At 35.2% G+C, this 22,202-nt stretch overlaps 2 protein-coding genes and 1 pseudogene across 2 annotated transcripts; 1 reads left to right on the top strand and 2 right to left on the bottom strand.

Annotated features, from left to right (window-relative positions):
- Window positions 1–287: 287 nt before the first annotated feature.
- On the bottom strand, window positions 288–4,666 carry LOC137723664 (shikimate O-hydroxycinnamoyltransferase-like). Its single transcript, XM_068462863.1, has 2 exons — window positions 4,183–4,666; window positions 288–1,552 (listed from the first exon to the last, which is right to left on the bottom strand). The coding sequence occupies exons 1-2, from the start codon at window positions 4,609–4,611 to the stop codon at window positions 656–658; spliced, it is 1,326 nt and encodes a 441-aa protein (XP_068318964.1). The 5' UTR covers window positions 4,612–4,666; the 3' UTR covers window positions 288–655.
- Window positions 4,667–8,626: 3,960 nt separating this feature from the next.
- LOC137722140 (uncharacterized) lies at window positions 8,627–15,545 on the top strand (annotated as a pseudogene).
- Window positions 15,546–15,924: 379 nt separating this feature from the next.
- On the bottom strand, window positions 15,925–20,512 carry LOC137723507 (shikimate O-hydroxycinnamoyltransferase-like). Its single transcript, XM_068462704.1, has 2 exons — window positions 19,895–20,512; window positions 15,925–17,063 (listed from the first exon to the last, which is right to left on the bottom strand). The coding sequence occupies exons 1-2, from the start codon at window positions 20,321–20,323 to the stop codon at window positions 16,167–16,169; spliced, it is 1,326 nt and encodes a 441-aa protein (XP_068318805.1). The 5' UTR covers window positions 20,324–20,512; the 3' UTR covers window positions 15,925–16,166.
- Window positions 20,513–22,202: the final 1,690 nt, after the last annotated feature.

The raw sequence follows: 22,202 nt of genomic DNA, 5'->3' as shown, positions 1-22,202 counted from the left end.
ATTTTTGATCCAACATCATGCATGTAAAAAAAAAAAAAAAAAAAAAGGAAGGTTGCAAATATTTGTCGTTTTCAAATTTTCAAGTTTAAATTCTATATAAGTATTTGTCATTTTTAAATTTTCAAAACAACCACTCTCATAATATGACAACAACAATTGTGAAGGGCGGACTTGCTCGCATATCATAACAAGCACTCATGATAAACAAAAAGCACATGTTACACGTATAAAAGTGTGGGTATAAAGTCTCTAGTAACCAATTACACGTGTAAAAGCACATCTTGCTCATGATATCACCAAATTATTTATAACTAATTTCCTTTGTTCAATCGAAAAACTTAATCAAAGATTCAAAACTTCATCCAACGACAACTTTAAGGTGCAAACAAAATATAATGAGAATACTATATATGGACAAGATCGAAGTCAACTGCAACAAACCTTACAATAAATACACCAAAATACACAAAATACATAAACATAACACTGATCATGATAGCAGTCATAACAAACAAAACATTCAACAACCAATACAAAGATATAACATGGCCAACAAAAAATATTACAGCAACACACATAAAAACCACACACAACAAATCTTCAGATCCAGCATCTTTAAAATCGCAAGTCCCCTGCTAAATTATCATTTGCTTGTTTATATGTCATAGAACAACTTTGAAAATGATTTCATATGCTCGGATTGCAGACGAATGACGACTGATAAACTCCCATCGTTAGTTGCACTTCCTAATACGAAAGCCTTTCCCTCAAATGGAATTCCGCAAGGTCCCACAAAAATAGGTCGACCCCATCCGAAATCAGCGTCGTAAGATGACAACCTAACCCAACTAGTTATTCCAAGATTAGGGGACCTAAGAGAATCAGCCGTGACAGCAAGGGCTGAAATATCAGGCTGAAGCTCAAGGAAGTCAATTGCTGATCTAAAATAATTGTCGTTAATCTGCGATATAGCATTGTGAATACAACTTGAAGCATACCATGTTGGTTTTGATTGGAGATCCCCCACCGTGGAAATAATGGTAGCTGGGACAATCACATTGCCAAAGAAACCAAGTGGGAGTGGGGATTGCAGTCGGGAACGTCCCTCAACAACAACACGTAGGTTGGTCTTTTGATCAACGGGAAGTTCACGTGCCTTGGATGCACATTTCCAAACATGACCTGCTAATATCTCATATGTGCTATAGTTGATCGTGTTCCCATCTTCCTTAGACTTGGCTTTCAAGATATTGAGTTGGTCCCTCGTCAATCTGAACATTGAGACTGTTGTGCTCTCAACACCACCTTCTTTTGTGCCGCAGAGAGGTTTTTTTAGGGTTGCAAAAGGTTGGTACTCAACGTTAGGCTGAGGCAGGTCTTGGGCACGAAGTAATGTCCTGTCTATGTATGGTGGAATATTTGTAAGGTCATCAAGATTACCACGAGCCATTTCCGACCATGTATTCATAAAGTGGAAACCAGAAACTCCATCAGCTACGCAATGTGACATACCAACACCAACTGCCACTCCACCGCATTTGAAGTGTGTGACCTGAATATACAGAATAAAGCCATATTTAAGATCTATAGAGATCGAGTTGTTGTGAGTTCTTACATTTGACTGTTTTCTTTTTCTCTTCATTAATGGCTCTCTCGTCTCGTGTGGTTGTGCAATTCCAGGAAAGAGTGGTTGAATCATATTTAAGATGGAGAGAGACAGATGGGTGTAGTAGATTATTTTTTGTTGATGGTTAGATCCTTTTAAGATATTTAGAAGGAACTAAACTTGTCGTCGACATTTTCATTAAAAAGCGTGTGAAAATAAAACAGTGAGAATGGCATCCTTTAGGTAATGCTAGGAAAATTAAATTTGTAGATTAAATTTTGTAAACTAAATGGCACATATAAAAGTTGATGATTGAATTATTACTTAAGTATTGATTAACGTGCTTATTTCTTATTGATAACACATCATTTAATTTACAAATTTAGAGCTCTTTTGGAAGTGCTTTTAAAATGACTGAAAACGCTTTTGGTGAAATTGATTTTGGGTTCTAAAAGTGCTTTTTGGAAGAAACACTAAATATTTAGTTCTTGCAGGAAGCACTTAAAGTGTTTTTCTATGATGCATTTGGATTTTTACAAGGGATTAGCTACATTTTCACCAAAAGCGCTTTCAGTCATTTTAAAAACACTTCAAAACGAGCCCTTAGTCTATCATTTTAGTCTCTCTAACATTACCTCATCTTTTTTCTTCGACTTGCATGTTTCTCTAACATTCAAATTGGATATTCTCTCTCGCTTCAATCAAATCAGAATTTGACAGGATTTTCATGGACTTTAAAATCAGAGTGTAGTCAATTAAAAGTTTAGAAATTTTTTTTAAAAGATTCTAAAATCATGGTGTAGTCAAATTAGGATTTAAAAGGATTTTAAAAATACATCCAAATTTAGAGGTAGTCAAATGAGATTTTAAAAGATAATTTTAGAATGATGTTAAATCTATGGGTATTCAAAAAATAAAAATTTAGTAGGATTTCATGATGTTGTGAATTTCGTTGGATTTAAGAGCATGAAGTATATATACCCAACACCAAATACAATCCCATCTCAACCCCTAGAATTTCTTTCAAGCTTATGTTCCATTCTCTCTCTTCGGCTCTCACTTCTTAGCTGTAAGAGCAGAACTACTTCTCTGGTCCATGTACTGGTGTACCAACACTCACTCACACACCTTTGGGCATTTCCACTATTTATATATATATTTTATACCTCAATTTGGTAAAGGGTCGGTTAAACTCATTGAATTTGCCATGGAAGTGGTTGGTTAGTCAATAGAGTTGTAGACTGACTTGAGCTATGGAAATATACCATTTCAAATCAAACCCAGAAGTTTGATTACCAATCCAATCAGCAAAGTAAGATCAAAATTCAAAACCCATCATCTATAACGTAAGAACATATGGACCCACTGGTCAAAAATCAAATCAAAAGAAGAAGAATTTGATATGCACCTCAAATCCAATTGCGAATTCAGTTGACATGCCGGCTTGAAAAGCAAGCAACTGCAGAATCATGTTTTAGGGCATGGAGGGAGATTTTTTTTTCTTTCTTTCTTTTGTTATTAAATAAAAATAAATAAAAACAATCTAAAGATAAATGAAAAGAAAAGACTACAAATCCATAAAAATCCATACAAATCCATAAAAATCTATAATAAAAATTTATAATAAATCTGTCAAAATATAGAATTGTAAGTCCATTAAAATCTTTGAAATTTGTCACTTAAAAAAATCTATTAAAATCCTCTGAAATCCAAATTGACTATACCTCCTAAACTCATATGTGTCAGTGTGCGTATAACTGCTTGTGCTTATTTATTTATATTTTATTCTCATAGAAGTGATATTGTACATTTGGTGAAGCAAATCACACATCCGCTCTTAACCAATGTAGCTACACTGTAGCTTGACCAATGTTTACGTCTTATATATGCCTATTAGGGTATTCTACATGGTTTGTATTCATAGAATTTACATGGTTTTGTGTGCGAAGAGAATTTTTGTTTTCCTTAAGAGCTGGTTTGAGATTATGGTGCTTTAAAAAATAAAAATAAATAAAAACTTATTAAAAAAATCTGGAACATTAAATGTGTTTGGTAAAACAAAAAAAAAGTTTTTTTTTAACTGCTGTCAATGAAAGTAGAAAACATAGAAAAACAGAAGTAAGGTCTATCATGCTTCTAAAAAAATGTTTTTTTTTTCAAAGCATAGTAATCAATGCTCATTTAATGAACTTTTCAAATGGCAAGTATACCTCTACATGTTTTACAAAATTATACTCTTTGCCCCTACATTATTGTTTTTGACAATTATTATATTATATTAAATACTATATCATTTTTAATCATTTAACATATTCAAAGCAATTTATATAAAAGTTTACCAAAATACTCAAACGCTGTTTTTTTTTTAATTTTATTTATTAAAAGTACTTTTAAAAAAAATATTTGCTAAACACTTAATAACTTTACTTTATAGTTGTTTATTCTCATAGCAGGAATAATTTTTTTATTAGCAGACGATCCCCATAGGACTTCGAAATAATTAGAAGGGGATAAGAGGACCTCAGAGTGTAAGTGTCACCAAAACAAATATACATGCTTAAATATAGAGTACATACCTGCAACACCAGGAGGGGATAAGAGGAAAGGCCAACGGAACTATCAACAGAGGGAATGAGGTTGCTGAACTCGTCAGTGGGTGCAAAGTCGCCTAAGTAGTCAAGGTCAACAGAGGTGGTCTCCGCCACAACAAACAGCACGCCCTCTGCATTGCAATCGATCTCCAAACGGCCCCCGTTTTGCTTGAGACGGCCAGCCAAGGGGTAGAAGAGCACGAGGGCCTTGGATAGCGCGTGCTTTAGCACCGCCGGGTCGAAGAAGTTTGACATACAGTTTTGATCAGGCTTGTAGAAGTGGACGCTCGGCGTGTGATTGACACGACACAGCCGGTCCAAGTTGGACAACCACAATGCTCTCGGAGGCATCTTCTCCACCGGCTTCACCATCGTTGAATCCCTCACGCTCACCTTCATGACCTTCTCCGTCATCCTTGCTTTGTATTCTTTTTTTTGTTCTTAACGCAGGACCTTTATTTTTGGTCGAATGTTCTTGTCACAAAGATTAGGAAGAAAAGAAAATACAAGGTACACCTCCGACTAGAACCAAAACCATATCTTATATAATGAACCAAAGGTAAGAGCCGAAAAGGAGAAAGTTCGGACTGAACTTTTTACGTTTAATTATGAGAGGTAACAAAAAATTACCTTCTCAACTTTTGGATTTTACATCTAAAAATGTTTACTTGATTGTACAAGTGATGTTAAACTTTATGATCAATTGCTGTTAGATCAATTTTTAGATTTTGTTGACTTCCTATCATAACGCACCGACACAAAGTTTGAACCTTATTTGTCTCTAACAATTTGGATTTAAGAAAACATAAAAACCGCAGATGTAGGTTAGGTCAATCGGTTGATCAAAGTAGAGTGTTTACTGCCTACATTCAAGTTCGAATTCCTATTTCTCTTTCAAAATTAGAGTAGTTTAGAGTTAGACTATTGCATTAAGAAACCATGAATTCTCAATTTAATAAACAATGGGCCAAAATGCTTTGACAAAAAGTGAGGGCATTTTTGTCATTTTATCCTTATTTAATGGGGTTAGCAATAATGTGATTCAATAAAAAAGTAATTAGACTAAACTGCCCCTTAGCCAAAAAAATTCAAAACATACCCAAAATAATATATCAAATCATGTAAGGGTAATTTGGTAATTTGGTAATATAATATAAATATAAATGGGAAGAGAGAAAAGAATAAACAAATGACAAAGTTGATGGTGCCCACGTGATGGGGAAGAAAAATACAATAAAAAAGAAAAAAAGAAAAATCATGAATGTTGTGTTCAAAACATCTTAAGAGGTGTGTAGCGCCGGTAATAAAAAAAGAAAATAACGAAATAAAAAATATTGAAGCAATTCACTCATATAAATACATTTTTAATGTCTAAGTCGTGTGTAACGCGCTGTAATTCAAAAAATATATTTTGCATGCGGTTGTTTATTAAATATTATTTCTTAATTTTTAAACATTTAAGAGGTACGTAGTGCCAGTTATAAAAAAGTCTCTTGCACGCGCATAATAATGTGATTCAATTAGTTGTCAAATGATCATTTTTTTTAACAAAGGATGTTATCTACACTAAAGGGAGGGAGTGGACTTAGACTCATAATGGGCTAACAATCAGTTGTTTGTTAAATATTCTTTTTTTCTTCTAATTTTAATGTAAATTCAATAAAATATAGATGGAAATTGAAAGACCGCTTTTATTAATATGGATTCAGCTGCTTTGATTAGTTAAAAAACTGCTTTTATTAAATGTATTTATTATTCATTTCCATCTACATTAGTCCAAGTCCTCCATCTCCCTTTCTTTGGGAAAGAGGCAATGTTGACCATTTGGTAAAGTTTTAAGTTGCATTTTTCTTTTTGGGTTCCAATATCTAATAGATAGAGAACTTGTCAACCATTTTTCTTGAAGTATTAGTTATGCCCTTCTAATTTTTAAGCAATTTAACAACTTTTTTAGTATATTACTTTTTTAAGAAAATCTCGATGGTACGAGCTAGGAGGTGTTTATCATTAGTATAATATTAATTTTACTTATATATATATATATATATATATATATATATATAAGGAATTATGAAAAGTTCCATTTATGTATATTTTCATATGAGAAAATTGGAGCAATAATAGTTCGATCTTTGGTCTTTGAACTAAAAGTTTGTAAGTATTAATACCCAAGTTTGTTTTTATGTGGAACAATGTGTCATTTTGAATAACTCCGTTAGAAATTTCATTCAAAATAAAGAGTTTAAAGGGACAAAAAATAGATGGAAGTTCTAACTAAATTAAAACAAAGCATGTATATCAAATGTTATTACTACCAGTTTTGAATTTGATGTACCTTTTTGTAATATTTTTTAGTTGTTTAAACCAGATGATTGTTTTTTCCTTATCTTGTGTATTCAACTTTCTTAAACACATTAAACACTCTAGAAAAACAAAGGAATTTTAACGAAAAGCTTCCAGTACTGTTTACTGTAACAAAAAACCATATTTTTACACTAAAAAATCAATCCTGGTACTATTCACTTTATCTTTTTTTTTTTTGTATTTATTATTAAAACTCAAAATTTTCAAGCTCTTTTATTAGTTTTTCTTAAAATTAAAAAAAAAAAATAATAGAAGAAGAAGAAGATATTTTCTTAAACGCCTCCGGATTTTCTTGAAAAAAATCAGAAAAACACACATGAGGTGGCTGCTACTCATGAATTAGGGATAGCAATCAATAGCATTTCCACCTAATAAAAATAATGTGCATTTCGTTCACCAAATAAACATGTGATGTCCTTGAAAAAAGAGAATTTTGTGGCTTGTATCTAGTCGTTCACTGAGATCTTCCAAATAATACAGATTTGGATCCTCTCTGGATCCCCTCCTTGGGGATCTCAGGGATCAAGGCACAATGACCGTTCATCAAAGATCGTGCGACCACAATTAAATGTTTTTTATATTTTTAAAAGTAAAGCAATCTCGTTTTGCGTAAAAAACATTTAATTATGGTGCACGATCTTTGATGAACGGTCCTTGTGTCTTGATCCCCGGGATCCTCAGGGAGGGGATCCAAAGAGGATCCAAATCCCAAATAATACTATGTACCATCAAAAGCTGTCAGATAAAATTGGTACAATTATTGGAGGCAGATTGTATGACCTCGTTTGAATGCCCCTTCCATCCCTTCTTATTTGTGCGTTCACGGTTAAGTCACGTCAATATTTTATATTTCTATTACTTTTTGTCTTATTATCTCTATAAAAAATTAATATAAAATGTTGACGTGACTTAACCGTGACCGCACAAAATATGATGGAATGAGAAGGGCACTCAAACAGGAGGACATACAATTTGCCTTCATAATTATTAATTGAGAGACAAACCCTTGTATGAATTATCATTTCCATTAAAAAAAAGTACTGACTACGTACGTAGAACGAAGTTCATTTGTTGTTTAACTCCTCAGTCCAGCTTCTATCACTTACGATAATAACTAGCTTTCATGCACGCGCTCACGTGCGTACAAAAATTATTTTTTGAATCATGTCATACTGCACACAATTTATACGTTTTAAATATATTTATATGAGTAAATTGATAATAGGAAAGTCAAATATTTGAAGTAAATGAATGATTTTAGGGGTAAATTACACTTTACCACCTCAGTTTTGGGGTCGATTTCAATTCTTTACAACATCTTTAAAACATTTCACTTTCATACTTCAAGTACTATTTTATTTCAATATAATACCTCTGTTACATTTTCCATCCATTGATCCGTTAAGTGCTGACGTGGCTGCCAAATGTCTGCCATGTGGCAAAAAAAAAAATTAAAAAACCTTAATCTTCTAAATTAAAAACAAAAAAACAAAAAAAAAAAAAAAAAAAAAAAAACCAAAAACAAAAGCTGAACCCACAACCCCCTACCCACCCAACCTGCAACCTAGAAGAAGAAGAAGAGGAGAGGAAAAGAAAGTAAAAAAAAAATCCATCTCCATCTTCCTCGATTCCCCTTCCTTGCAACCCACCCCTTTCTTCTCCTTCATGTCTTCCCCAAACCCACCGTGCACCCATCCTCCACCTCTTCCTCCGCACCCACTACCTGCAACCCAGAAAAGAAAAGAAAAAAAAAACCCATCTCTCTTTTCCTGCAACCCAGATCCCGTCTTCCCTAATAAGGAGTGGGATGTGTAGAGGAAGGAAGATGATGCGTGCAAGGGTGGGTGCGCTGGTTTTTTTATTTTTTTTTATTTTTTATTTTTTTTTTCTCTTCTTTCTGGGTTGTAGAATGGGGTCGGGTTGAGGAGGGGAAAGATGGGTGCGCGGAGGAGGTGAAGGATGGGTGCGGAAGAGGTGGTGGACGATGGGTGTGGACGGATGGAAGACGATAAGGCTCCGATCCGGGGGGGGGGGGGGGGAGGTATGGCATCTGGGTTTCGCGAGGATGGGTGCGGAGGAGGTGGTGGAGGATGGGTGCGGACAGATGGAAGACGATGAGGCTTCGACCTGGGGAATAAGGAATCGATCGTCAACGCCTTTGGTTCCCGCCAATCGATCTTCTGTAGGAGCAGGAGGTAGCGTGAATCCTTCCCCCCAATCAATCAATAGATGAATTCCTCTTGTATGTAGGAAGAGAGAACTGAACGTCAACCCCTCTGATAAAAAGTCAATGAGCCGGGGGGGGGGGGATATGGCATCTGGGTTTCGCGAGGGGTGGGGGCGGTGGTGGGGGATATGGGATCTTGGTTTCGCGGAGGGGGGATGATATAGGATCTGGGTTTCGCGGGATTTTCTAACTTTTGTATTTTTTTTGTTTTATAGAAGATTAAGGTTTTTTTAAGAAAAAAGTTAAATTTTTTTTTGCCACATGGCCCACATCTGGTAGCCACATAGCATAAATGTGGCAGTCACGTCAACACTTAACAGATCAATAAATGGAAAATGTAACGGAGGTATTATATTGAAATAAAATAGTACTTGAGGTATGAAAGTGAAATGTTTTAAAGATGTTGTAAGGAATTGAAATTGACTTCAAACCTGAGGTGGTAAAGTTTAATTTACCCTAATTTTAGATTATGCTAAAAGAAACCCCTGATAAACCAATTAAAGCAGCTGAATTCACATAATAAAATCGGTCTCTATAGAATTTACATTAGAAAAAGAAAAAATAATATTTAATGAACAATTGATTGAAACACATTATTGCTAGCCTATTGTGATGCTAAACCCACCCCCTTCCCCTTAGTGTAGATAATATCGTTTGTTAAAAAAAAAAAAAAAACAATCATTTGACAATTAATTTAATCATATTATTATCTGCGTGCGAAAGAGCTTTTTTATAAACGGCATTACACGCCTCTTAAGATGTATTGAATGTGTTTAAAAATACAGAAAATAATATTTAATAAACAACTAATTGAATCACATTATTGCTAGCCCATTGTGAGGCTAAGCCCACCACCTCCCCCTTAGTGTAGATAATATCGTTTGTTAAAAAAAAAAAAAACAATCATTTGACAACCAATTTAATCACATTATTATCCACGTACGAATGACTTTTTTTTTTTATAACAGGCATTACACGCATCTTAAGATGTACGTGTTTAAAAATAGAGAAATTGAATCACATTATTGCTAGCCTATTGTGAGGTACTAATTAAAAAAATAAAAAAAAACCACAAAAAAATTAATTATTAAAAAATACTGCTAAAATGACGAAAATGCCCCTGTCTTATTTGATGCATTATTTTGGGATGCATTTGAAGTTTTTGTCTTGGGGGCATTTTTGTCCAAAAGCTTTTGTTGAAGCTTGGTGACACCAAAATCATTATTCACCTTTTCCATTATCTTTATATATAGACTAGCCTCCATGCATGCGCTCACGCGCGTGCATAAGGTATTTTTTGAATCACGACGTACTATGCGTGATTGACATGTTTTAAATGTATTTATTAATATAGATGGAAATGAATAATAAATGCATTTAATAAAAGCGATCTTTTAACTAATCAAAGCAGCTGAATCCATATTAATAAAAGCAGTCTTTCAATTTTCATCTACATTTTATTGAATTTACATTAAGATTAGAAAAAATAATATTTAATAAACAACTGATTGCTAACCCATTGTGAGGCTAAGCCCACTCCCTCCCTTTAGTGTAGATAATATTGTTTGTTAAAAAAAAATGATCATTTGACAACTAATTGAATCACATTATTATGCGTGTGCGAGAGACTTTTTTATAACTAGCACTACGCACCTCTTAAGTGTTTAAAAATTGAGAAATAATATTTAATAAACAACCGCGTGCAAAAGGCATTTGTTGAATCACAGTGCACTACATTTATCAACGCTTAAGTAATGAACTAATCATCAAATTCGATATTCATTAGTTTTCAAATGTCTGCAAATTTAGTCTTTGTAGCATTACCCCATATTATTTATGGATAATGTTTGGGAGATTAAAATTTTAAACTAAATTTTGCAAACCAAATAATGTGTCACCAACAGAAAATAAGCATATTAATCAATACTTAAGTAATAATCTAATCATTAACAACCACATCGTTTGGTTTAAAAAATTTGGCTCCCCTATGATGTGATGAGTGTAAAGCCCACCGAAAAGGATATGGATCCCATCTGGATCCTTTTTGTGAGGATCCTAGGGGTCCTAATATTGTATTCGTGCAAAGCCCGCCAGAAGAGATTTGAATCTCATCCGGATTCTCTTTGTGATGATCGTATTCGTTCATCGTACAATGTGCGGCTATAAATTATTTTAAATTTTTTATTTAAAATTAAATACAAATATTACATGAAAAAAAAATAGTCATATGATGTACGATGAACAAATAAAATGTGAGAATCGAGAATCCTCATCCCACAGGAAGAAGAAAGAAGAGCAGAGCAAAACGCCTACATGAAGAAAGGAGAAAATTTTGGAGAAATGGTGATGGCGTGATGGACAAGGCCTGCAAAAAACGTGAAAGAAGCATGCATGCCCATTACGTGAGCCTAGCGTGCAACAACCTTGCTTATTTGGGGCCACAACTTTGGAAGTGGATTGTCTGCCCTCCTATTTCTATACTCTTCTCATACCCTCTTGTTTGTGTGGTCACGGTTAAGCCACGTCAACATTTTATATTCCTATTACTTTTTGTTTTATTATTTCTATAAAAAATTATATAAAATATTGACGTAGCTTAATCGTGACCACACATCACATGAAGACATAGGGAGAGTATGGAAATGGGATGGCAGACAATCCACCTCCCACAACTTTACGTCCCCACTTAATAATTCAACCGAAAAGGTGGTTGCAATAATTCAACAGAAAAGGTAGTTTTTTATTTTTATTTTATTTTTGCCAAAAAATAGACTTTATTTATAATCTAATCAAAATGTTTACGTCCATAACAAGAATATTAAATAAAAATTCAAGGCCTATCTCGTCCCAAACCAATGGACCACCATGTTTAGCAGTAAACGAGGCAACCAAGTGAGCAGCCAGGTTGCTACTCCGCGGCACAAACCTTATTTTGACATCTCCAATATGCTTCACCAAAGAATTAATATCAAAGATAAGACATTCCAAATCAGCATCCACTTCAATCTCCTTGTTAATCATTCGCAATAGCACCTGGGCATCCGATTCAATCTTCACCTTTGTAAATCCTTCATTTTTGCAAAACACAAGCGCTGCACGAATGGCCTCCGCTTCCACCAAGATTGTTGAATTAAAAGGCCTCTTTCCCGCCTTCCTACTTTCCGCAAACACCCTGCAAAATCTTGAATCACCCACCCATAACTCCCCAACCCCCTCTTCAAATTCCATGATCCATCACAATTTACTTTCAAAGTACCAAACTTTGGTTTCCTCCACCCTTCAGTTGCTCCACCATCCTCCCGTGCCCCAATCTTCTTTGACTTAACCAAAGAATCCTTCACCTCCTTCTCAATTACCTGATGCTCACCCACATGTCTCCTCCATACCTCAATTGCCTCCATTGGATTCCATGTTTTCCCTTGAACACCACATCACTGCTGCACTTCAAAACTCTCCACAACACAAAGACCATGTCCTGGAGAATTTCTTCCTGCCTTGCCATTCCTTTTATACGTGACAGCAAAGCCCCCTAACATCCCCTAAAGTCTTGTCCCACCAGAGACAATGAATCAATTTGTAATGGGTAGAAAATCACAACACTTTGCTAAATTCACACATGAAAAAAAGATGTTTCTCCGTTTCCTCCACAGCGCCACACACCACACACCTACCATCCACATTCATACGCCTCCGAAGCCAGTTCCTTCTTACCGCCAGTGAACCGTTGCGATATCTCCACATAATTTTTTTTTTTTAATTTATTAGGAACATGAATCCCCTAAATTCCTTTCCACAACCCGTCCCCTTCAACCTTCTCACTTGCCATGCTGTACCTCTTCTCCCAAACTCCCCATTCGCTTGCAACTCCATCACAACCTTATACCCCATTCGAACCATATACCCTCCATGTTTCGTATGATGCCAAATAATCCTATCCTTACAACCTATCAAACTCAATGGTATTCCCAAAATTAACTTTAACTCTTCCTCATCAAAAAGCTCATGTACCATGTCCATATTCCACCCACCCAAATCAAAATCAATCAAATCACTTACCCATTCCGGCCTCAAAGCATTTCGAGTTTGAAGTTTGAAAGTGTTGGGTAAAGGAATGCAAGGATCTCCAATGACTCTGATATTCGTTCCATCCCCCACCCTCTAGCGCAACCCCCTTTCAATAATTTTTTTTCCCTGAAAAATACCTTTTCAACCCCATGACGATTTACACCCCAACTTTGCATCCAAAAAAGTTGTGTTCGGAAAGTATTTATCTTTAAGTACCTGAGCCAATAGTGAGTCCGAAACCATCATCAAACGCCACCCAATTTTAGCCAAGAAGGCAAGGTTGAAGCATTGTAAGTTGGAAAGTACTGGTATCATGAAGGAACGCAAACATTTTTTGATGATCTTGATCACTACAAGATGATAAAGGCCATGTGCAAGCTATCTTGTGGCATTTGTGATAAGATAAAAGAACAAAAGAGTGAAGGGTCAAAGAGACAACGGGAGTTTAAAAATGTCAAGCAGCTGAAAAATCATTTGTTCCATTGTCATGGATTGTTCATGTGCAGTCTGTGTGTTTGGGCGGTAGGAAGTTGAGCTTTACATTTAGATGACTTAGATGACACCATATATACAATGATGAATAATTAATATATCTCATATCGGCGTTGTTATACTTCCCTTTTTTTTTTTTTTTTTTTTTTTTGAAAGATTATACTTCCCATTTTTTGGTTATATATCTATTAGGAGTTTATACACTCCTACTCTGATTTAATGGCTAAAGTCTTCTCTGATTTGGAAGCATGAAGCATTAACCTTGATGCTGATGCTTATTATTTTCACCGTGATGTATCTGACTGTAAGTTTTAATACAGATCTTTATCTGTGAGCAAAAGTTATATACTAAAGCTCAATTGGGTATACAGAGACAGGTGATTTAGAGGTAGACGGCAATGAGACTGAAAGATGTGGATTTAATGGACATCCTATGTGTGAGTTTTGCAGTAATCCGTTTTATGGAGATAATGAGTTGTACATGCATATGTCCACTGAGCACTATACTTGCCATATATGCCAAAGGTAACCTGTTTCGAGTATTTGAAGGTAATTATTTACTTTAAAAGTTTTAGCAAACTTATATCCGCTGCATCTTCAATGCAGGCAACATCCAGGACAATATGAATACTACAATAACTATGATGACTTGGAGGTCAGTTGTTTTGCATTTCCAACTGACTATCGTCGATGCTTTGAAAAGTCCATCATTGAGACTCGCTTCTTAGTTGACGTGATAATGTATTTTGCAGAGTCATTTTTCTCAAGCTCATTTCTTATGCAAAGATGACGACTGCTTAACAAAGAAGTTTGTTGTTTTTGCAACTGAATCTGAACTAAAGGTGATATCTTAGTGCATATTACTTGATCTTTTTCCACCTCTTCTGCTTGCCATGTTATGTTGAGGTTTTGCTCACTTGAGTTTATTTCTGCAGAGGCATAATGCCAAGGAACACGGAGGGAACATGTCTCGCTCTAGGCGTAATATTGCTCTTAAGGTTTGCATGTGATATAATCATAAAACTTATGCGACAGTTATAGCGGATAGGTTTATCATTCCATCTTGCTTTCTTTGTTTTGTCCACTCAAGCAGATACCAGTGAGCTTCCAGTGTAGGAGAAGTAACGAGGCAGATCTTCATGGACATTATGTTAGAGGACGTGGTTTTCATTTTAATTCTGCAGACAATCAACTTTCCGTGGCATTTCAAGCTAGCCATGATACAGCCACTGCAGAAAGGTGCCGTAATGCATCCTCTAGTACACAACAAGCTTCTATTCACCAAGAAACACGTGAACTTGAAACTGTTGCTGGCCGTTTTGAGGCGTTAGCTACTGCCGAATTTGAGTCTTCTTCTAGAGAAAATCCCCGGATTGAACTACAAGAAGCATCATCCTTCCCTCCACTTCCAGTGGCTCAAAGAGACAGGCAACAGAAATTAAGAAATGGTTCAGCAGGATCGGGTGGTAGTTCAATGGCTTCTTGCATTTGTCGCCTTAACAAAGTAACTGTCCTTAATACTTCTCCAGTTTGGCCTGCAACAAATCGTCAAACTAAATCATCTGCCAGTAGTTGTCACCAGAAAAAGCCCTCTTCAGGCTCTGGGCACATATCATCATCTAGTTCTCCTGTATTTTCCCTGAGCGGTCCCCCTAAGCAAGCTGCAGCCACTGGGTTTGTTTCATCTAATTTTGCCTGTCCAAAGAATTCGACTGGAACCAGTAAGGTCGCCCAATCTGCTTCAGGTCCAAAAATTATCAATACCGGTTCTTTGGACTCCGATTTTCCTTCTGTTTCTGCTAATCAAACAAATAAAGAACCTGCTACTGTAAGTATTCAGAGAGTGCCAAAGGTTGGAGATGTTCATGCTGTCAACAATTCTCTTGTGGAAAAAATCCGCGATGCTTTGGAACGTGATGACAACAAATTCTCCGCATTTAAAGAAATATCTTCAGACTACCGCAAGGATATAATCAATACAGAGGAATATCTTGCTTATGTCTACCAGTTCGGCCTATCACATTTGCTTCTCGAGCTAGCTAGACTCTGTCCTGATGCTGAGAAACAAAGAGAACTTGTCGAGACTTACAATTTGAGCATAATGATATTCGATTCAGCTCAGCTCGTTTACAGCCTAAGAGGTGGTGTCGTTGGTGGCAATAATGACAGTAGTGTTGGGAACTGGTTCAGAAGATCTTGATTTTTGATCCAACATCATGCATGTGAAAAACAAAAGAGAAGGTTGCAAATATTTGTCATTTTCAAATTTTCAAGTTTAAATTCCATATAAATATTTGTCATTTTTAAATTTTCAAAACAACCACTCTCATAATATGACAACAACAATTTTGAAGGGCGGACCTGCTCTCATATCATAACAAGCACTCATGATAAACAAAAAGCACATCTTACACGTGTAAAAGCGTGAGTAGAAAGGCTAGTAACCAATTACCGAGTATGATGATGATATCACCAAATTATTTATAACTAATTTCCTTTGTTCAATCGAAAAACTTAAATCAAAGATTCAAAACTTCATCCAACAGCAACTTTAAGGTGCAAACGAAATATAGTGAGAATACTATATATGGACAAGATCGAAGTCAACTGCAACAAACCTTACAATAAATACAGCAAAATACATAAACATAACACTGATCATGATAGCAGTCATAACAAACAAAACATTCAACAACCGATACAAAGATATAACATGGCCAACAAAAAATATTACAACAACACACATAAAAACCACACAACAAATCTTCAGATCCAGCATCTTCAAAATCGCAAGTCCCCTGCTAAATTATCATTTGCTTGTTTATATGTCATAGAACAACTTTGAAAATGATTTCATATGCTTGGATTGCAGACAAATGGCGACTGATAAACTCCCATCATTAGTTGCACTTCCTAATACGAAAGCCTTCCCCTCAAATGGAATTCCACAAGGTCCCACAAAAATAGGTCGACCCCATCCGAAATCAGCGTCGTAAGATGGCAACCTAACCCAACTAGTTATTCCAAGATTAGGGGACCTAAGAGAATCAGCCCCGACAACAAGGGCTGAAAGATCAGGCTGAAGCTCAAGGAAGTCAATTGCTGATCTAAAATAATTGCCGTTAATCTGCGATATAGCATTGCGAATACAACTTGAAGCATACCATGTTGGTTTTGATTGGAGATCCCCCACCGTGGAAATAATGGTAGCTGTGACAATCACATTGCCAAAGAAACCAAGTGGGAGTGGGGGTTGCAGTCGGGAACGTCCCTCAACAACAACATGTAGGTTGGTCTTTTCATCAACGGGAAGTTCGCGTGCCTTGGATGCACATCTCCAAACATGACCTGCTAATATCTCATATGTGCTATAGTTGACCGTGTTCCCATCTTCCTTAGACTTGGCTTTCAAGATATTGAGTTGGTCCCTCGTCAATCTGAACATTGAGACGGTTGTGCTCTCAACATTACCGTCTTTTGTGCTGCAGAGGGGTTTTTTTAGGGTTCCAAAAGGTTGGTACTCAACGTTAGGCTGAGGCGGGTCTTGGGCACGAAGTAATGTCCTGTCTATGTGTGGTGGAATATTTGTAAGGTCATCAAGATTGCCACGAGCCATTTCCGACCATGTATTTATAAAGTGGAAACCAGAAACTCCATCAGCTACACAATGTGGTATACCAACACCAACTGCCACTCCACCGCATTTGAAGTGTGTGACCTGAACATACAGAATAAAGCCATATTTAGGATCTATAGAGACCGAGTTGTTGTGAGTTCTTACATTTGACTGTTTTCTTTTTCTCTTCATTAATGGCTCTCTCGTCTCGTGTGGTTCTGCAATTCCAGGAAAGTGCGGTTGAATCATATTTAAGATGGAGAGAGACAGATGGGTGTAGTAGATTATTTTTTGGTTGATGGTTTGCTTAGATCCTTTCAAGATATTTAGAAGGAACTAAACTTGTCGTCGACATTTTCATTAAAAAGCGAGTGTGAAAATAAAACAGTGAGAATGGCATCCTTTGGGTAATGTTAGGAAAATTAAATTTTTACATTAAATTTTGTAAACTAAATGACATATATGAAAGTTGATGGTTAAATAATGACTGAAAGTGTTTTTGGTGAAATTGATTTTGGATTCTAAAAACACTTTAAGTGCTTTTTAGAAGAAACATCAAATATGTGCTTATTGCAGGAAGCACTTAAAGTGCTTTTCTATGATGCACTTGGATTTTATAAGGTATTAGCTACATTTTCACCAAAAACATTTTCAGTTATTTTAAAAAGCACTTCAAAACGAGCTATTAGTTTACAATTTTAGTCTCCCTAGCATTACCTCATCTCTTTTCTTCGACGTATGCATGTTTCTCTAACATTCAAATACGATATTCTCTCTCGCTTCAATCAAATTAGAATTTGCCAGGATTTTCATGGATTTTAAAATCAGAGTGTAGTCAATTAAGATTTTAGAAGAGGATTTTAAAAGATTTTGAAATCATGGTGTAGTCAAATTAGGATTTAAGAGGTTTTTAAAAATACATCAAAATCTAGAGGTAGTCAAATGAGATTTTAAAAGATATTTTTAGAATTATACTAAATCTATGGATATTCAGAAAATAAAAATTTAGTAGGATTTCATGAAGTTGTGGATTTCATTGGATTTAAGAGCATGAAGTATATATACCCAACACCAAATACAATCCCACCTCAACCCCTAGGATTTCTTTCAACCTATTTCCATTCTCTCTCTTCGGCTTTCACTTCTTAGTTGTAAGCGCAAAACTACTTCTCAAGTCCATGTACCGGTGAACCAACGCTCACTCACACACCTTTGGCCATTTCCACTATTTTTCTTTATATTTTTATGCCTCAATTTGGTAAAAGGTCGGTTAACTCATTGAATTTACCATGGAAGTGGTTTGTCAACAGAGTTGCAGATTCACTTGAGCGATAGAAATATACCATTTCAAATCAAACCCAGAAGATTGATCACCAATCCAATAGGCAAAGTAAGATCAAAATTCAAAACCCACCATTCATAACGTAAGAACATATCGACCCATTGGTTAAAAATCAAATAAAATCAAAAGAAGAAGAATCTGATTTGCACCTAAAATCCAAGTGCGAATTAAGTTGACAGGCCGGCTTGAAAAGCAAACAACTGCAGAATCATGTTTTAGGGCATGGAGTGAGAATTTTTTTTCTTCTTTTGTTATTAGATAAAAATAAATAAAACAATTAAAGATAAATGAAAAGAAAAGACTATGCAAATCCATCAAAATCCACAAATAAAATCTATACAAATCCATAAAAATCTATAATATAAATTAATATAAATATGTCGAAATCCATATAGAATTGTAAGTACATTAAAATCTATGAAATTTGTCACTTAAAAAAAATATATTAAAATCCTTTGAAATCCAAATTGACTACACCTCCTTAAACTCATGTGTGTCAGTGTCCGTGTAGCTGCTTGTGCTTATTTATTTATATTTTATTCTCATACAAGTGATATTGTACATTTGGTGAAACGAACCACACATCCGCTCTTAACCAATGTAGCTACACTGTAGCTTGGCCGATGTTTACGTCTTATATATGCCTATTTATGTATTCTACATGGTTTGTATTCATAGAATTTACAAGAGTTTGTGTGCGTAGAGAATTTTTGTTTTCCTTAAGGGTTGGTTGGGAATTGTAGTGCTTAAAAAAAGTAGCTTATTAAAAAAAATCGAGAACATTAGATGTGTTTGGGAAAACAATTAAAAACTTAAAAACCGATGTCAATGAAAATAGAAAAACATAGAAAAACCATTAATGCTATTCATACCATGTTCTTGTATCATATTTTCATACCACCTTAGGTGGTATTTGATGTGAATAACCACATCATTTGAATTAATCAGATTTTTAAATTTAGTTCATTATTTAATAAACTAATAATTAAGAAAAACTAGTTAATTAAATGATGATTGTGGTATACGAGGAGTCTTTCTCCTTCATTTCCTTGAGTTTTGCAAATTTTTCAAATGATGTGGTTGTCCACATCAGATATCACCTAACGTGGTATAGAAATGTGATATAAAAATATGGTATGAATAACATTATTCTAGAAAAGCAGAAGCATGGTCTACCATGCTTGTAAAAAGTGTTTTTTTTTCTTCTTCAAAGCATAATAATCAATGCTCATTTAATTATTATTTTTAAATGGCAAGTATATCCCCATATATTTTACAAAATTACAATATTTGCCCATACATTATTGTCTTTGATAATTATGATATCATATTAAATACTATATCATTTTTAGTCATTTAACATATTCAAAGTAATTTATATAAAAGTTTACCAAACACTTAGATACTGTTTTTATTTTATTACAAGTACTTTTTCAAAAAAAAAAAAAATGTTTATTAAATACTTAATAATCTTATTTTACAGCTGTTTATAAGCAGTTTTTTATTTCGAAGGAATTAGAAGGGGATAGGAGGACGTCAAAGTGTAAGTGCCACTAAAACAAATATACATGCTTACATATAGAGTAGATACCTGCAACACCAGGAGGGGATAAGAGGAAAGGCCAACAGAACTATCAACAGAGGGAATGAGGTTGCTGAACTCGTCAGTGGGTGCAAAGTCGCCTAAGTAATCAAGGTCAACAGAGGTGGTCTCCGCCACAACAAACAGCACGCCCTCCGCATTGCAATCGATCTCCAAACGGCCCCCGTTTTGCTTGAGACGGCCAGCCAAGGGGTAGAAGAGCACGAGGGCCTTGGATAGCGCGTGCTTTAGCACCGCCGGGTCGAAGAAGTTTGACCTACAGTTTTGATCAGGCTTGTAGAAGTAGACGCTCGGCGTGTGATTGACACGACGCACCAGGTCCAAGTTGGACAACCACACTGCTCTCCGTGGCATCTCCTCCACCGGCTTCACCATCATTGAATTCCTCACGCTCACCTTCATGACCTTCTCCGCCATCCTTTCTTTGTTTCTTCTTTTTTTTTTTTTCTTTTTTTTTGGTTCTTAACGCAGGACCTTTATTTTTGGTCGAATGTTCTTGTCACAAAGATTGAGAAGAAGAAAAGAAAATACAAGGTACGCCTCCGACTAGAACCAAAACCTTATCTTATATAATGAACCGAAGGTAAGAGCCGAAAAGGAGAAAGTTCGGACTGAACTTTTTACGTTTAATTATGAGAGGTAACAAAAAATTACCTTCTCAACTTTTGGATTTTACATCTAAAAATGTTTATTTGATTGTACAAGTGATGTTAAACTTTATGATCAATTGCTGTTACAATTGCTGTTAGATCAATTTTTAGATTCTGTTGACTTCCTATCATAACGCACTGATACAAAATTTGAACCTTATTTGTCTCTAACAATTTGGATTTAAGAAAACATAAAAACCGCAGATGTAGGTTAGGCCAATCGGTTGATCAAAGTAGAGTGTTTACCGCCTAAATTCAAGTTTGAATTCCTATTTCTCTTTCAAAATTAGAGTAGTTTAGAGTTAGACTACCGTATTAAGAAACCATGAATTCTCAATTTAATAAACAATGGGCCAAAATGATTTGACAAAAAGTGAGGGCATTTTTGTCATTTTATCCTTATTTAATGGGGCTAGCAATAATGTGATTCAATAAAAAAGAAATTAGACTAAACTGCCCCTCAGCCAAAAAAATTCAAAACATACCCAAAATACCCAAAATAATATATCAAATCATGCAAGGGTAATTTGGTCACATCCCGGCCCCCGCCCCCACCACAACCCGGGCCCGCTCCACCACCGTAGCACGATATTGTCCGCTTTGGACCCCGACCTTGCCCTCACGGTTTTGTTTCTGGGAACTCACACGAGAACTTCCCAATGGGTCACCCATTATGGGAGTGCTCTCACGCGCTACTTGCTTAACTTCAGAGTTCCCATAGAACCCAAAGCCAGTGAGCTCCAAAAAAGTCTCGTGCTAGGTAGGGATGAGAATATACATATAAGGATCACTCCCTTGGGCGATGTGGGATGTTACAAATTTGGTAATTTGGTCATCATAAAATATAATATAAATATAAATGAAAAGAGAGAAAAGAATAAACAAATGACAAAGTTGATGGTGCCCACATGATGGGGAAGAAAAATATAATAAAAAAAACAAGAAAAATCATGAATGTTGTATTCAAAACATCTTAAGAGATGTGTAGCGCCGGTAATAAAAAAAGAAAATAACGAAATAAAAAATACTGAAGCAATTCACTCATATAAATACATTTTAAATGTCTAAGTCGTGCGTAGCACGCTGTAATTCAAAAAATATCTTTTGCACGCGGTTGTTTATTAAATATTATTTCTCAATTTTTAAACACTTAAGAGGTGCGTAGTGCCAATTATAAAAAAGTCTCTCGCACGCGCATAATAATATGATTCAATTAGTTGTCAAATGATCATTTGTTTTAACAAACGATGTTATCTACACTAAAGGGAGATAGTGGGCTTAGACTCACAATGGGCTAACAATAAGTTGTTTATTAAATATTTTTTTTCTAATTTTAATAATTCAATAAAATGTAGATGAAAATTGAAAGACCGCTTTTATTAATATGAATTCAGCTGCTTTAATTAGTTAAAAAACTACTTTTATTAAATGTATTTATTATTCATTTCCATCTACATTAGTCCAAATCCTCCATCTCTCTTTCTTTGGGAAAGAGGCGAATGTTGACCATTTGGTAAAGTTTTAAGTTGCATTTTTCTTTTTGGGTGCCAATATCTAATAGATAGAGGACTTATCAACCATTTTTCTTGAAGTATTAGTTATGCCCTTCTAATTTTTAAGCAATTTAACAACATTTTTTTAAAGTA

The sequence above is a fragment of the Pyrus communis genome, chromosome 17, assembly GCF_963583255.1.
Source record: "Pyrus communis chromosome 17, drPyrComm1.1, whole genome shotgun sequence".
NCBI lineage: Eukaryota > Viridiplantae > Streptophyta > Magnoliopsida > Rosales > Rosaceae > Pyrus > Pyrus communis.
This window is presented reverse-complemented; position numbering and strand designations above follow the sequence as displayed.

Bases quoted from the DNA above. Each gene is read 5' to 3' on its own strand.
- LOC137723664 (XM_068462863.1), bottom strand. From the start codon at position 4,611: ATGACGGAGAAGGTCATGAAGGTGAGCGTGAGGGATTCAACGATGGTG. The intron at 1,553-4,182 runs GTATGTACTCTA...CTGTATATTCAG, and splicing joins ATCCCCTCCTGGTGTTGCAG to GTCACACACTTCAAATGCGG.
- LOC137723507 (XM_068462704.1), bottom strand. From the start codon at position 20,323: ATGGCGGAGAAGGTCATGAAGGTGAGCGTGAGGAATTCAATGATGGTG. The intron at 17,064-19,894 runs GTATCTACTCTA...CTGTATGTTCAG, and splicing joins ATCCCCTCCTGGTGTTGCAG to GTCACACACTTCAAATGCGG.